The sequence below is a fragment of the Mustela putorius genome, unplaced genomic scaffold, assembly GCF_011764305.1.
Source record: "Mustela putorius furo isolate JIRA1106 unplaced genomic scaffold, ASM1176430v1.1 tig00003853_pilon_pilon_pilon, whole genome shotgun sequence".
In the NCBI taxonomy this organism is placed as follows: domain Eukaryota; kingdom Metazoa; phylum Chordata; class Mammalia; order Carnivora; family Mustelidae; genus Mustela; species Mustela putorius.
Window position 1 is genome coordinate 35,823,979 of NW_025422005.1, and position 16,967 is coordinate 35,840,945.

Here is a 16,967-nt window from a genome sequence, read left to right on the forward strand (position 1 = left end):
AATCTTATTGCACTGACTACAGCGTTCAGTATGAGTTGAGTAGGACTGGTGAGAGGGGACATTTTTGCCTTGTTCCCAGTCCTGAGGGGGAAGCATCCTCTTTCTCACCATTAAGTCTGATGTTAGCAGTATGTCTTCTGTAGATGTTCTTGCTCAAGTTGAGGAAGTCCCTCTCTATTCCTAGTTTGCTGAGAGTTTTATCAGGAATGGGTTTGAGATTTTGTCAAATACCTTTTCAGAATCAATTCATGCAATTATGTGGATATTTTCTCTTTAGTCTATTGTGGTTGTGGATTATAGTGATTGATTTTCAAATGTCTGATCAATCCTGCATACTTGTAGTAAATTGCACTTGATTGTGGTATGTAGTTTTTTATGCATTGTAAAATTTATATTTCTAATGTTTTGTTGAGAATTTTACAACTATATCCATAAGAGATACTGGTCTATAGTTTTCTTTCCTTCTAATGTTCTTCTCTGGTATCTGTATTAGGGTAATACTGGCCTTATACAGTGAGTTTAGGAAGTGTTCTTTCCCCTTCTATTGGAAGAAATTGCAGAGGTACCAGTTTTTCTTTAAATGCTTGATAGAATTTATCAGTATGACACATGAAACTGAGTTTTCTTTTTTCAGGAGTTACAATATGGCTTCAGTTTCCTTAATAGGGTCTTTTTAATCCAATCTGACAATCTCTGCCTTTTATTTGGGGCTTTTAGACGATTTATATTTACTCTTGTTGATACGGTTTGGTTTAAAACTGTCATCTTCCTACTTGTGTTATAATTGTTCCATCTGTTTTTCTTCCTTTTGCTCTTTTTCTGCTTTATTTGGGGTCGAATGGTTTTTATTCCACTTTATATCCTTTACTGGCTTATGAGCTATAACTGTTACTTGGTAGTTGCATTGACATGTGCAATATATATCATATTATACCTCTTCACAGATAGTGTAAGAATAACACCATTCCATTTTCCCTCTTATAACCTGATGCTGCTTTCAAACTTTTTATTCTCACATGTTGTAAATACCATACCACTTTATTATTATTTTTGTTTAAATATTTGTTATTCTTAAAGAGATTTAAATAACAAAAAAAATTATTGTTTTCCCACATAGTTAAATTTTCTACTTTTCTTCATTCTTTTGTGTCGATCCATATTTTAACTTGGTATCTTTTTCTGCCTAAAGGACTTTTTTTTTTTTAAGTTACAGTGCAGTCTGCTGTTCTTGAAGATTTTTTTTTTTTTAATCTGAAAAGATATTTATTTCACCTTGGTTTTAAAAAATATTTTTACTGGTGCAATGACTTTTAACACTAATTACCCAGAATTAAGCCATACTCTGGATTTGGTTTTGGACATCGCCCTCCACAAAATTATCATTACTTGAGACACCCAACTGCAAGCTTTGGGTTCCGAGGCCACCCATAATTCTGACGAAGTGGATGTAAATTCAAAGGTTCCCACTACCTCTTCAGGTTTAGTATTTTAGTAGAGTGACTCATAGAACTCAGGAAAGTATTATACTTAAAAATAGAGTTTTATTATAGCAAAAAGAATATAAATCAGAACCAGCCCATAAAAGAGACTCATAAATTATAGTCTGGGATGACCCCACATGTGAATTTTTTGGTGTGTTCTCCCCATGATATCTGGATTTGGCCTTCTCCCAGCATATTGATAATGTAGCAATATGCTACTTCCTGGCTATTACTCTGTAATATGCAGAGTAATAGCCAGGAAGTTCACTGACATTTTGGTATCCAGAATGTTCATTATGTAGGTATGATTGATGGACTCGTTGCATATGTGATTAAACTCAGCCTTTCGCGCCCCCCCTCCCCCCGGCTTCCATTCCCTGGAGGTCAAACTGTTATCAAATGGCTTAGGGCACTGGTCAATCTAGAAAACCAACCATGTGGTTAGAAACCCTCTAACCACATGGTTGGTTTTCTAGATTGACCAGCCACCATCCTGAGTCATCTCATTTGCATAAAGTATCAGGCCCCATCATGAATATCAAAGACACTTCTGTCACTTGGGAAATTCCAACATTATGATGCTCCTTCCCAGGAACTGAGACAAAAGCCATCACATTCTTTATTACACAGTAGCCTGGTATAGATCTGGGTTGGTAGGGTTTTTCTTTTCATAATTTGAAGAAATTGTTCTGTTATTGAAGATACTCTTACATTGTTTTTAATAAAAAATCTGCTAGAATCCTTTGTTCCTCTGTATATGTCTTTCCCACCTATTACCCAACTGTTTTTAAGATTTTTATTTTTATCATGTGTTTTGAACAATTTGATTATAATGTGTTTTGGTGTAGTTTTCTTCATCTTTCTCATGCTGAGGGTTCTTGGAGACTCTTGAATATCACTTCTTCAACTATGTTTTCTGTATCCCTCACTATCTCCTCCTTTAAGGATTATTAGGCTGCTTGAAGTCATCTCAAAGCTTAGTGATGCTCTGATGATGATGGTGGTGGTGGCGGTAACGATGATGATGATGGTGGCGATGATGATTTGCAGGGACATTTTTCCTCTTGGTGTTAGTTATTTTTGACACATGTATGTTTTTTGAATCCCTAGCATTACTGTTAGCACCTGAAAGATTCTTTATGTTCTATCCCATAACCAGCACCGCCCCTGGTCCTTGGAAGGGCAGTCATTGTTCGTAGGATACCCATGTTTAGGGATTTCTTTGAGGCTTTAACGGAGGAGTTTGGGGAACCAAAAAAGGGCACTAGTGTAAAAGCTAGTGTAAAAGCACTAGCTTTACACTCAAGGATCAAGCTGAAGATATTTGTTAATTTTGGAGTGCCATTACTTTAAAAGAATAGCAGTTTTTTTAAAGGCTTTGATAATTCTGAGGAGACCTGATACTTATTAAGGCCTGGCTATGGAAACAACTACTGTGGATCATTTCTCTCACACCCTGATAGCCTGTGCTAGCCAGGAGGTAAGAATAGATCATAAGAGATAATCCTAGACACAGAGCATGGGAAACCCAGAGTTGGGGCAAGGTTGAGAGCAGACCTAGTACATAAGGCTGTGTACCTCACTGAGGCTCCCAGTCAAGGGGATAAGTGGAAGCTGAAAATGCTTCCTCCTAATTAGTTTTCCCATAGAGAGTGTCTTTATTTATTTATTTTTACTTTTAAAAGATTTTATTTTTAAGTAATCTGTATGCCCAGCCTGGGGCTATACCCACAACCCTGAGATCAAGAGTTGCACATTCCACTGCCTGAGCCAACCAGGTGCCCTCAGAATGCCTTTATATAAAGGCATTTATATAAAGATAAATGATACAGAGGTGCTGTGTGAGAAAATGAGTATGAAGTGGGGAGGTGGACAGAGATTGGCAGAGAGGTCAGCACATCATGTAGTATGGGGCTTAACTTTGACATGGCCCTTTGGGTAGAGACACATTGACAGCTTCTGCCAGCTAGGAGCTTTTGAATACTAACCCCCAACTGGAAGTTAGGCCAGAGAAGTATGGCAGTCTTAGGTTCAAGAACTATTGTGACTAGTGCAAAGGTAAGCAATGTTTTATTTGAACCTTCTGTACTGTATGTTAGCAAGTTACAGGGAACATGTGAAAACTAATAAGAGAATGGAGGTAATTCCTATACCATGAGGAGGCTGGGCATGTTTGCAGACTTGGGGGACTTGTGTTTGGTCTCTTTTAAGGAATGCTGCTATCCTAAGTCCCCACCGGAGAACTTGAGTTTCTCTTAAGCATGCATATTTCTGGGTTAGCCTTGGATGCAGTGTGCAGAGATATATGTCCAAAAGACTTTTAGATCAGGAAGGAGTCCTGTTGCCTTTCAAGAAATGTTTAAGCATCTGCACCAGATGAATTCTTCAAGCCTTTGGAAAGTTGGGTTAACTTAACTAGGCAGATTGGAGCCTGAGGAGTTCCTAGGAAGGCAGGAAATTGACAAGTTGCTGCTGTAACTAGAATGGATGTCTGAGAGACATAGATGGTTACAGGCAACTTGGGAACAAGGGAAAAACCTATGGGCTACCAAACTTTTACAAAGAGAATTGTTGAACTCATGACGCCTGAAAACAAAACCACCTGAGTGCTAATTGCCAGTGCTCGGGGAGAATACTTCCCTAAAGGTCACCACAGTCCTCCTCAGAAATAGACTTTACAGAGGGTTTCTTTTCCTTTCCCCACCCACAGGTAACAGTCCTTTGGATAGCCCCCGGAATTTCTCTCCAAATGCACCTGCTCACTTTTCCTTTGTTCCTGCCCGTAGGTAAGTTGATAGAAAACCCTGTGACTAATGTGTGTGTGGCATTTGCATGAATGTCAGTTAAATGTTAGCTTCCTCCTTTAAGGCGCTGCCTTGGGCTGTTAGCCATCAACATTCCTTTCCTGCTTTCCTCATCTTGTTCAAATTTTGCTTTCCAGATGCCCTGGGTATTTGCCTTTAGATGTTTGAATGGGCAAGTACTTACTTTATAATCCTAAGCACAAGTCCCTGGTTTCCTGAGATATCCTAGCATGATCAATGAGAAAATGGCCTCTCATCCCAAGGAGACCCAAGGTTTTACTCTTAGTCGTCAACCAGAATAAAAGTGCCTTTAATAGAGATTCCTTAGTATTTGAAAGCTGTGTCTCCTGGTGTATAACAAGCCCTTAATCATTGCATTTTGGTTGAATGAGTGATGGGGAAGAATAATGAATAGGCAAGCGCTTACAGTTGTAAACTGTGATAAGCACCACCAAGTGAAAGAACATGCTGCTGCATGAGAGTGTAGGAAGGGAATGGCACTGGAGGATCTCTACAAGGCGGTCATGTAAGGCCTCCCTGAAGGGGACTGACTTTTAAGCTAAGACCTGAAGGATAAGAGTGAGCCTGCCATGTTGAAAGGGAGGACACAAGTGTAGGCCGTTGTAGGCAGATGGAATAGCATGTTCCATTTGTGCCCTTGTGTCTGCCTCATTATCAGGGCTTTAGGAATAAGATCAGCTAGGGGGTTTCAGGGCCCGGTATTATGATCCAAACAGGCCTGTACTGTGTTGTATGAAGTTTGTGTCATGTGTGTGGAACATGAATTCTGGGCTGTCCTCTTAACAGGACATAGTAGGAAAAGCAGCTAGGTATTGGTAGGGGTGGGGAAGAGGACTTTAGCCCTGCCAGAGTACTCAGGAATTGTGTTTGCTAGGTTACTGAGGTCAGGTTTGAACCTTACAGGATCACATGGGTTTGGAATATCACACAAAGCAAAACATTTAAGGAATTGCTAAGGATAGATCCATCAGTCCTGCATTTCACCTCAAACATACACACATTCCTAAGCAGAAAGTTTGCCCCTGCCAAGCATGACCAAATGCCAGGGGTCAAACAGATCAGTCTGTCTGATTCCATTTGATTCTCACTATAATGTATGTCTTTTCACTACAGCCATGGCCACAGAGCAGACAGGTAATAGTGGACATGATGGGGAGAGGGGCTGGGAAACTGCTATGCATGGCCAGATAATATGGTTTGTGATGTTGTGCTTGGTGAGAACTGGTTGTGCCAAGTCTTCTCTGACTGTGGGTACGAACATTTGGCCTTTCATATCTAACGAAGAAGACCCAAGGGAACTCCTGCTGGAACCAAGGCTCAGAGCTCATATACTTAGAGGCAGGAAATGCTGATAGTTTCAAGTTTCTGAGCCTGGGGACAAGTCCTGCTCATTCCCACAAATTTCTTCAGTCACCCAGTGAGATGACCAGGCAGAGAAAACGGAGGCATCCTGTAGAGGCATTTCTTTCTGACTGCAGTAGCCTTTGCTCTTCAGATTACAGAAAAATGGCTGCCCTGCAGCTGATTTCCATTTCTTTTTAAAGAAGGAAAGATGACTTGTGAAAAGGTCTATGTGACAAGGGTTTGGCAAATTCCTCCCAGAGTTAGGCTAGTGCTGTCTTTGCCGAGCTCTGTTTTCCTGGAATTGACTTTCTTTCTCGTATAGAGCTCTCAGGACCTAACAAAAGAGGTCAGAGAGAACATCATGTTTGAACAGCCTCCTGGACATTTCTTTGCCTCAGAGACTAGGTTCCAGCAGAGCTAGCTGCCTTGGTAGCATGAAGTTTGAATCAGGTGCATGTAGCATGGAACCCTGGGCTGTCCCCTTGCAGATTCTAGTAGGAAAAGCTGCTTGGTGTTGGTGGGTGGGTGTGGGGAGGAGTGTTTTGAAAGGGGAAGCCCTGGCAAGATGGAGTCCTCTTTTTTCTCCTTCCTCTCCCTGCCTCTCTCCACCTCCCTTAACTGTGAAGCCTGGACTAAATCCCTGGGTCATGTGTTTTCTCTGAAGATTGAGGGTATTTAAATTCTAAAGGTCCTCCATTGCTAATGTTCTAAAGTTCTGTGGTAGCAGTAAGGAAGTTTTCCCCGGCTTCAACTAGAGCAGGCTATGCCCCCGAGCTTCACAAGAAAAAACACTTGTGTGACAGCACATCCCATAGTCCAGGAAAGAATGACTTGTCCATGTAATAAAAGCTTCACATGAGGTACCTGCTTGATCTTTCTCCTCCACAACAAAGCAAATGGCTCGTCCTCTGATAAGAACTTTGGGGTGAGTCCTTGCAAGAGCAGCAGGAAACCTAGCTCCAAAATCTTAGATACTGCCGCTGGCTCTTTCTTCATGAGGTTACTGCCACTCTTCACAAGCTTTCTCAAAGACTGTTTTCTGCTTTCTGGTGGATCTTAAGTAACCTGGGACTGTTTGCCAATGATTGATTCATACCAGACCCAGATGGTGGGCCACGTCTTCCTCGTCAGTGCAATGACCAGGGAAAGACAAAGACAAAGGGCCTTCAAAAAAAGGAATAGCTGCATTTCAGTGGCTGTTCTGTCCCTGTGGTGGTGCCTATAGCTGGAATCCTCTGTCGTGGCTTCTCTAAAAGTGAACACGGTGCATAAATAAATAAATAAATGTGACTGCATTGAGATTATGAAGATTTTTATTTCAGTATTGAAATATAATACACAGTATTGTATAACAGATGTTCTTTTTCAAAGTCACAGACTCCTTTAGTTAGATATGTTTGTCTTTGCAGTGGAAAACATACCACCATAGGCCTCATGGAGGAGAACGACATGAAAGTCTGTACTAGACCAAGCAGTACTGTCTAGAAACAAGGAAGAGTCTATCAGTGAACCAACTGCCCAAAACAGTGCTGATGGAAAGATAGGCAGGTCCAGGGCTCAGGGTGGGGTCCTGTAGAAACTGCCTAATATTCTTAATCTTACATAGGACTGATGGACGGCGCTGGTCTTTGGCCTCTTTGCCTTCTTCAGGCTATGGAACCAACACTCCTAGCTCTACTGTCTCAGTAAGTAGTCGGATCTTACCCCGAAAAACTACCTCCTGACAGATTACCTCTGCCTATCCCTACAGGGTTGCAAAGTGGTTCTCAGTTTTTCTTCCAAAGTCAGTTTAAACTCAGAGAGATTGTTTGGAGATGAGGCTGAGTGGGGCAGTGGTGGCCCTTAACTGCCATAGCCAGATATAAATGCTAAACACCTTTGGGAAGGACTAACCAGCATGCTCTCTGGGCATAATTTTTCCAAGTGGAGTTAGAGGGGGTCTTGAGGATGGACTTTTGCTTTGCCAGATGTGGAGGACCCTAAGCATGATTCCCCTGCTTCCCTCAGCTTGCTTCTAGAACTGCGACCAAGAGCAGATAACCCCTCCCATGTCCCGAAGGCCTGGTGGACCCTCTTTCTCCTCTTTCACCTTTTCCTTTCAAAAAAGAAGGGAAGGATGATTGTTATTTGGTATTCAGGTTTGATGTGTATCAGCAAAAAAGCTGGGCCTGTCTCTAAAACTTCTCATTATGTTTTTTTAGAGGAGGTTTTAACCTAAACCACAACAGATGTCCTAATTGCTGCTATGCACAATTGACCATAATCTGAGTCTTCCTCATTGAGCAAGTTTTAATTGAAGCCAGGATGACAAGGTTGGCAAAGTCATTCTGTAAAGAGCCAGATAGTAAGTACTGTAGGCTTTGCAGGCTGAGTTGGGCAGCAGGCTGGGTGGCCTGTTCCCCGTGTCCTCCACCATTCTTCAGGTCTTCCCAGGGCAGCTTGTTGACATTTGTGACTCCCAAGCAGATAGAAGAAGTATCATTTCCTCCCTTGACTTAGATATAAGTCTAATTGGATTAATATATAATTGGATTAATATATAAGTATAATTGGATTAATTATAAATTAATCCAAAGATCTCATTGGTCTTTTAGCAGCAGTTAAGCTTCATATCTAACTTTCCCTATAATCCTTTACCCAGACAGGCGACCTTTTTAGACCTAAGGCGATACACACACACACACACACACACACACACACACATGTGTATATATATACACACATATATGTATGTACATATATGTACGTATATATGTGTGTGTGTGTATATGTATATATATATCAATCATATAACTGTTCAGGAAATTTTAATAGATTGAACCCATAGCAGCTGCTTATTTTATTTTGATACTTTAAAATACCAATTTTACTTCCTGTCCGTGGCAATTGAGTGAAGATACTTTTTACAGCTTCTGTGCACATCATTTCCCAAAATGTGGCCAAGACAGAGCCCTGTGGAGACCTACACTGAACTGTTCACAGCCTCACGTGTTATAATATTTCATGACAGAAGCCTGTGCTGTTTGCACCCCCTCCCCCAAATTTTGATTTCTCACTTGGTATTGAGACTTACTTGTGGCAAGAGAGCTTTCTTTGTGTGGTGCTGCAGCTTTGACTCCGAATGGCTTTGAATATTTAAGCCTCAGATTCTTCATCAGTTGATGAACAGAAGCTGAGCTAGTGAGGTTAGAGTTGCCTGCTCTCTTAGTCTTGTCAGGAAAGGGGCCCTTCACTGATTCTGGTGCTGTACCGGGCTGTCCCTGTGGCTGCTGCATCTGTGGGATACTTGCAGGAGCATGACTCGCTCCCTCACGTGGTCTCTTTGCTTGGCAGTGGACTCATTGTCTGCAATCTCAGTCATTGGGCCATGTTTGGAATTCTTCATCATTTTCAGGTCAGGTCTAACCTTTGGGTTCCAGATCTAAAAGTAATTTTCTTCCCTGCCAGATTTTCTTGCCTACTTGTGTCCTTAGAGTCTGGTCACAGCCTGTCTAGCCTCAGCCATGCCAGTTGTCTTTTGGGTAGCCAAAAGGAAACATTACTGAGTTCTCCTAATATTGTGGAAGGGAAAACTTACAGGGATTTATTTGTAGGCTGGATATACCTGGGACGGTTCCCAAGCCAGGAAGCATGATTTATTAATCACTTGCCATTCCAACTAGCCAATAGCTTCACTGAGGGCAGAGCATCCATGCAGAAGAATCAGCCTTTTGCCTCCCAAAGAGATTCCCTAGGTAGTTATGGAGCTCCCACACCTTGTGAATGCCTGGGTCCAACTGCCTGCCAGACTCATGAAGGCTCCTAGTATCTTGGCTTCCTCAGGACTGAAGGCTCAGAAGGAGTAGAGAGGGGAATCATGCACAATGGAGGCTAAAAGGACAAGGGCTGCTTTGGGTTCCCTGTGGGTTTACATTGACTAGCAAGTCCTCTCTGTGCCTGGACTGCCCTTAGATATGTCTGTAATGCTGCTTGTTGTTTTTCTCTCTAGTCTTCATGTTCCTCACAGGAGAAACTCCACCAGTTGCCCTTCCAGCCCACAGCTGATGAGTTGCACTTTTTGACGAAGCATTTCAGCACAGAGAGTGTTCCAGATGAGGAGGGACGGCAGTCCCCAGCCATGCGGCCCCGCTCTCGCAGCCTCAGGTGAGGGCTACTTTCTGCCCGCTGCCCTAGGGCCTGTGGAGCCCAGCTTATGTGCACAGCAAAGGAATAGGCAAACATTTATAAAGGACAAGAGAGTAAAGAATTTAGGCTTTGGACGCCACACGGTCTCTGGGGCAGCTACTTAACTGCTGTTGTAGCGTGAAAGCATCCACAGCCTTTCGGTAAACTTTATTAACGAAGACAGGCAGCAGGCCAGGTTTGGTCAGTGGGCCGTAGGTTGCCAACCCGGGGCTCTGCTCAAATGAGCCAAGGCCAGTGGTGCTCAGGTTGCCTGATGACGCTGCCAAGAGATCCCTCTCTTTTCTCCTAGAATGTAGTTAGCAGTGGAAAGATACTTAAGCTCCATGTAGTAAAAGGAGAGTGATAGTATCGTCCATTCTGATAGTACCTGGCTGTGGCACCCACAGGCCCAGACCACAGGAACTAAGCAGCAAAGAAAGGTGCTGAAGTTCACCCTTGTGGCTGACCTGGGGAAGAAGCCTGCTTCAGAAGCAGCATGAAATGCCCATCGGAATCTCACTCATTTCCCTGAATCACCTGGGCTCATCAAACCAAACAAAGCTTAGCAGTTGATTTATCTGTGAATTCCTTCGATTGATTAGCTCTTTTCTTTGACATTAGCTGGTAAAATAATGCCAAAATTCCAGGTTAAGGAAGAGGGTGAAAATTAAAATGGGCATGGCTTTAATGACTGAGTTCAGCTTTCCAGAATCCCTGGAAAATAATTAATTGGCTAATATGTTCACAGTGGGAGCCCAAAGGAGCAGGGTCTTCCACAAAGAATCCCCTCAGGTTATGTTGCTACTCTGAGTATCAGGGAGTTAGCTGAGCCAGATCACAAAGACTGGTTCAAGTTCAGAGACTGATGAAGATGATCATGGGGACTGCTGTGCAAAGGATCAAAAACACAAGTGAGTTTTTGTGTAGTGTGGATCCCAGTGCCTTTCTTTGTCTCACTCAGAGGAACACCTGAATCTTGGTGCTTTCTGCAATCCACAGGGTAAACAGTTCATTTTTAGCCCATTTGAGACCGAGAGGGATATAGTATATCAGGGAAATCCCTGCTATATTACTCTTAAAATACTTGGTAATGTGTATGGATACAGCAAGCAGACCATGGCCCACTCCAAGGAGGAAAAGCAGAGAACAATTCTGAACTTCGCTCAGCCCGGGTCATGTGTCAGGGGCACCAAACTGGTGGCAGGACTCAAATATCCATTCATTTGTATGGCTCAAACTTTGAAATCCTTTAAGAAGATATAACTGCACATGGGCCAAAGAGGAAAATTTAGATGACCCAGGCTAATAACTCCCTGCACGCTGGACTGGCCTCATTTATCTCTCAGATCAAAGCCCAAGTTGGTCTCATTGGCTGCAGCTTGTTTGTTTGGAAAGGATACATATATACACAGTCTTCCTTTGGTTTTTCTGTGGTGGTTTGATTTGATTCGATTCCTAGAACATGCTGGGATATACTCAAAACACCGCTGGCCAAAGCAAAGACCCAGAAAGTCCTGTTCTGGGGGAGGTTATCCTAGGAAAGCCACAAGTAGACTCAGGAGTGTTTTCCTCCTTTCTAGGCCTTTTCAGGCCCTGGCAGAGGTCTTTGTGGAAAGCCAGGCTTCTTATAGGAAGGTAGCCTTTTTCCAGATGGCACTATTTGAGCTAAACAAGGTGTGCTGAGAGCTTCAGGAAAAAAAGAAGGCTCTAGAACCCAGCACTCTTAAGGTGGGAATGTGTGGGTGCTGCAGACAGTGGGAGGGCAGGGACTCTGGGAATGGTCATCTTTCTTCTTGAGAGTTCCATGGCTCTAAAATAATTGTTTCTTTCTTATTTAGTCCTGGACGGTCCCCAGTTTCCTTTGACAGTGAAATTATAATGATGAATCATGTATACAAAGAAAGATTCCCCAAGGTAAGGATCCTGAAGATGGCTACCCTGCGGGAAGACTGGGGCTAAGGGGTGGAGCGCTCTCACCAGAGGCAATAAGAAGAACAGAAAGGCACTCAGGAGGAGGAGGAGGCTACAAGCACAAGGCTGCTGGCCTGTTGGAGTAGAGGCAGGCAGCAGAGGACTGTGAGTTTGGGGCTTGTATTTGCAGGGCCTCTATTTCTCCACTCCCCAGAGAGGTGTCTAGAGGGAGATGTTAGAAAGCTGTTCCCCCATATGTTATGGGGAAGGAAAGGACTGGGACCTTGTTTCTAACCACGCGCATCAGGGTCACAAGTCAGGGTCCCTGCAGATCGGGATTGGCTGTCAGAAAGCATGTTCGTTCTGTGCAGATTTCTTTAGCAGTGCCTCGTCTCCAGGCCTGGAGTGTGCACGGACTGGTGTGCTGGACTGGCAGGAGGTTGGCTGGAGGGAATAGAAGGGTGGCGAAATGGGGTGGAATCCCAGGGTCCATAGCTTGGTTTCAGGATCCCTGGGCTCACAAGAAGAGAGGGGGTGTATGAGTGTGGCAGAGTTCCCAGGCACAAGAGTGGTGAAAACGGTTAGAAACAGTGAGTCTAGGTACCGGCTTTCTGCTCTTTGTTGCCATAAACTGTGAACTGCTGTGCAATCATGGTACCACTTTCTGGGCAGGGGACCATCCAGCAAAAGGGAGAAGGAAGGGGAGGATCCCCGCCCTCCCCTGCGAGAAAGAGCACTGGTCCATGCTACAGGTGTCCATAAAATCTGGAGTTTTGAAGGGTGCCTGGGTGGCTCAGTCAGTTAAGCGTCTGCCTTCGGTTCAGGTCAAGATCTCAGGGTCCTGGGTTCGAGCTCTGCATAGGGCTCCCAGCTCAGTGGGGAGTCTTCTCCTTCTCCCTTCGTGCGCTCATGCTCTCTCTCAAATAAGTAAATAAATCTTTTTTTTTAAAAATGGAGTTTTGAAACTCACCCATGTGCTTGAGATGAAAACACTCAGGCACAGGCCAGGTGAGCACAGAATTCTGAGGAAAACCAGGGAAACATGAGTGATTGACTGCTTTTCTGTGAGGGCTCACCAAAGAGTTGGTGAAGGGGGCATGAACTTTGAGCTCTGGGGCTAGAGATCAGCCTCCATTTTCATCCCTTCCGTTGGTGCTGAAAGCCTTCAGGGAGCAAAACAGCAGCACATAATAGAATCCCGAGCCGCTTACACCAAGCCTTGACTCACTTTGCACTGAAGGCAAATTTCCACTAGGGCAAGTACATCTGAGAATTAGTGTCCCCTCTCCCAAAAGAGCAGCTTCAACAACTGGCTCACATCAAGTTTACTGATCATACATGGCTGCAGACCTTCAGCTTTATATATATAGTATTTGTTGTTTTGATTTTTTTAATACTTTAGTCTTTCAGTATTTTTTTTGTTATTTTATTTTTTCAATTCTTTTTAAATTTAAAAATTTTTAACATGTACATTATATTTATTTTGTGTTGCATTGTATTTTATTTTGTGTATATATAAATATATGTATTTTATTTTGTGTTTACATATATAAGTTTTTCCTTCTTTCCTGTCTGGGATCTACTTTCTTAAAATAAGCAGACCAAAACACACCCAGGATCTAGTTTTTTGTTTTGCTTTGTTTCTTGTTTGGGTTTTTTTTCTTGTTTTGTTTTTGTTCTGTTTTGTTTTGTTTTCTGTTGTCATCGTTATTTTTTTTCTATTCTATTTTTTTGTGGATAAAATGATGGGATGGAGAAATTCACCCCAAAAGAAAGAACAGACGGTATTACTCATTGCCAGGGATTTAATCAATAGAGATATAAGTAAGATGTCTGAACTAGAATTTAAAATGATTATAAAAATACTAGCTGGGCTTGAAAAAAACATAGAAGACACTATAGAATTCCAAGAGGCAGTCCTAAATGGAGGCTATAAAAATGAGAATGAATGAGGCAGAAGAGTGAGTCAGTAATATAGAAGATAAAATGATGAAAAATAAAGAAGCTGAAAAGAAGAGAGAAAGAAAACTACTGGATCATGAAGGGAAACTTAGAGAATTCAGCAATTCCAGAAAACAAAATAATATCCAGATAATAGGGGTCCCAGAAGATGTGGAGCGGGAGAGAGGGGCAGAAGGTTTATTTGAACAAATTATAGCTGAGAACTTTCCTATTCTGAGGACGGAAACAGGCATTTCAAGTTCAGGAGACACAGAGAACCCCCCTCAAAATCAATTAAAATAGATCAACACCTCAGCATATAATAGTGAAGCTTGCAATTTTAAAAGCTTCACTATTATTTCAGAAGCTTCATTTCAAAAATGAAGACAAAATCCTGAAAGCAGCTTGGGACAAGAGGTCCTTAACCTTCAAGGGTAGACACATTTGGGTGGCAGACCTGTTCACAGAGACGTGGCCGGCCAGAAAAGACAGACGTGATATATTCAATGTGCTAAGTGGGAAAAATATGCAGCTGAGAATGCTTTATCCAGTAAGGCTGTCATTCAGAAAGGGAGAAAGAGTTTCCAGGACAAACAAAAACTAAGGAATTTGTGAACACTAAACCAGCCCTGCAAGAAATACTAAAGGAGATCCTTTGAGCAGAAAGTAAAAGTAACAAAGACCAGAAAGGAATAGAGACAATCTACAGGAGCATTGACTTTATAGGTAATACAGCAGCACTGAATTCATATCTCTCAGTGATTACTCTGAATGTAAATGGACTAAATGCTCCAATCAAAAGACACAGGGTGTCAGAATGGATTTAAAAAACAAGATCCAGGGACCCTTGTTTGGCTCAGTCAGTTAAGCGTCTGTCTTTGGCTCAGGTAATGATCCCAGGGTCCTGGGATCAAGTCCCCCATTGGTCTCCCTGCTCAGTGAAGAGCCTGTTTCTCTCTCTCCCACTCCCCTTGCTTATGTTCTCTCTCTTTCTCGCTCTCTCTCGTTCTGTGTCAAATAAATAAATAAAATATTTTTTAAAAAATTTTTTAAATGAATGGGTCAACCAAAAAATTAAAGAATTTTTTTAAAAACATGGAAGCAAATGAAAATGAAAACACAACAGTTCAGAACCTTTGGGATGGACCAAAGGCAGTCCTAAGAGGGAAGTATAGCTATACAGGCCTTCCTCAAGAAACAAGAAAAGTCTTAAATACACAGCATAAGCTTACACCTAAAGGAGCTGGAAAAAGAACAGTAAATAAAGCCTAAATCCAGCAGGAGAAGAGAAATAATAAAGATTAGAGCAAAAGTTAATGACATAGAATTAAAAAAAAAAAACAAAAACCAGTGGAACAGATCAACTAAACTAGGAGCTCTTTCTTTGAACGGATTAATGATGAATAAACCCCTAACCAGATTTACCAAAAAATAAAAGAGAAAGGATCCAAGTAAATCAAATCATAAATGAAAGAGGAGCAATTACAATCAACACCGAAGAAATACAATTATAAGAGAATATTATGAGCAATTATATACCAACAAATTAGGCAGTCTGTAAGAGATGGATGCATTCCTAGAAATATATAAACTACCAAAACTGAAACAGGAAGAAGTAGAAAACCTGAACAGACCCATAACCAGCAAAGAAATTGAATCAGTAATCAAAAATACCCCCCCCAAAAAAAAAACAAGTTTAATTCTTTAAACTCTTTACCAAGAGTTTAAAGAATTAATACCTATTATTCTGAAACTGTTTGAAAAAATAGAAATGCCCATCTGTACCCTAATGCTCATAGCAGCAAGGGCCACAGTCACCAAACTGTAGAAAGAACCCAGATGCCCTTCAATGGATGAATGGATAAGGAAGATGTGGTCCATATACACTATGGAGTATTATGCCTCTATCCGAAAGGATGAATACCCAACTTTTGTAGCAACATGGACGGGACTGGAAGAGATTATGTTGAGTGAAATAAGCCAAGCAGAGAGAGTCAATTATCATATGGTTTCACTTATTTGTGGAGCATAACAAATAACATGGAGGACATGGGGAGATGGAGAGGAGAAGGGAGTTGGGGGAAATTGGAGGGGGAGATGAATCATGAGAGACTATGAACTCTGAAAAACAATTTGAGGGTTTTGAAGGTGCAGGGGGTGGGAGGTTGGGTGAGCTTCATGGTGGGTATTACGGAGGGCATGTATTGGACAGAACACTGGGTGTGGTACATAAACAAGGAATTCTGGTACACTGAAAAGAAATTTAAAAAATAAAATTTAAAAAAATTAATACTTTCTGGGGCACCTGGGTGGCTCAGTGGGTTGAGCCTCTGCCTTCGGCTCAGGTCATGATCTCAGGGTCGTGGGATCGAGCCCCACATCGGGCTCCCTGCTCAGTGAGGAGACTGCTTCCCTCTCTCTTTCTCTCTCTCTCTCCCTCTCTCTGCCTGCATCTCTGCCTACTTGGGATCTCTGTCAAATAAATAAAATCTTTAAAAAAAATTAATACTTTCTGAGAGTTCAACATTAAAAGTCAGCCTTTTGGCAAAGGAAAATAAAAGAAACAGAAGGCAAACTTTCAAACTCCTTCTGTGAGGCCAGCATTACCTTGATCCCAAAACCAGACAAAAATCCCACCAAAAAGGAGAATTACAGACCAAAATCCCTGGTGAACATGGATGCAGAAATTCTCACCAAGATAGTAACTAGTAGGACCCAACAGTACATTAAAAGGATTATTCACCACAACCAAGTGGGATTTATTCCTGGGCAGCAAGGGTGGTTCAACATTCACATATCAATCAGTATGATATACTACATAAATAAAGGACAAGAACTATATGATCCTCTCAGTAAATGCAGAAAAAGCATTTGGCAAGATTCAGCATCCTTTCTTGATAAAAATTCTCCACCATGGAGGGATATAGGGTACGTACCTCAATATCATAAAAGCCAAACACAGAAAACCCACAGCAAATATCTTCGTCAATGGGGAAAAACAGAGCTTTTCCCCTAAGGAAGGTCGGGAACATGACGGGGATGTCCACTCTCACCATGGTTGTTCAACCTAGTATTTTAAGTCCTAGTCTTGGCAGTCAGACAACAGAAAGAAATAAAAGGCATCCAAATCAGTAAAGAAGAAGTCAGACTTTCACTCTTCACAGACAACACGATAATCTATTTAGACAACCCAAAAGACTCCATCAAAAAATTGCTTGAACTGATAGAGGAATTCAGCAAAATCGCGGGATATAAAATCAGTTTCCAAAAGTCAACTGCATTTCTATACACTAACAATGAA

The 16,967-nt window shown here is 42.0% G+C and overlaps 1 protein-coding gene across 9 annotated transcripts in view; it reads left to right on the forward strand.

The window, feature by feature from the left end:
• The window catches only part of MAST2 (microtubule associated serine/threonine kinase 2), a 207,783-nt gene that overhangs the window by 167,458 nt on the left and 23,358 nt on the right, over nt 1-16,967 (forward strand). For 6 of the 9 annotated variants that reach the window (XM_013044326.2, XM_013044358.2, XM_013044328.2 and 3 more), the window contains 5 exons: nt 4,192-4,267; nt 5,420-5,440; nt 7,257-7,335; nt 9,639-9,793; nt 11,653-11,728. In XM_013044326.2, coding sequence (XP_012899780.2) covers nt 4,192-4,267; nt 5,420-5,440; nt 7,257-7,335; nt 9,639-9,793; nt 11,653-11,728 — 407 coding nt within the window. The remainder of the gene's footprint in view (nt 1-4,191; nt 4,268-5,419; nt 5,441-7,256; nt 7,336-9,638; nt 9,794-11,652; nt 11,729-16,967) is intronic. The other 3 variants (XM_004740414.2, XM_004740417.2, XM_004740418.2) reach the window with 1 other exon arrangement.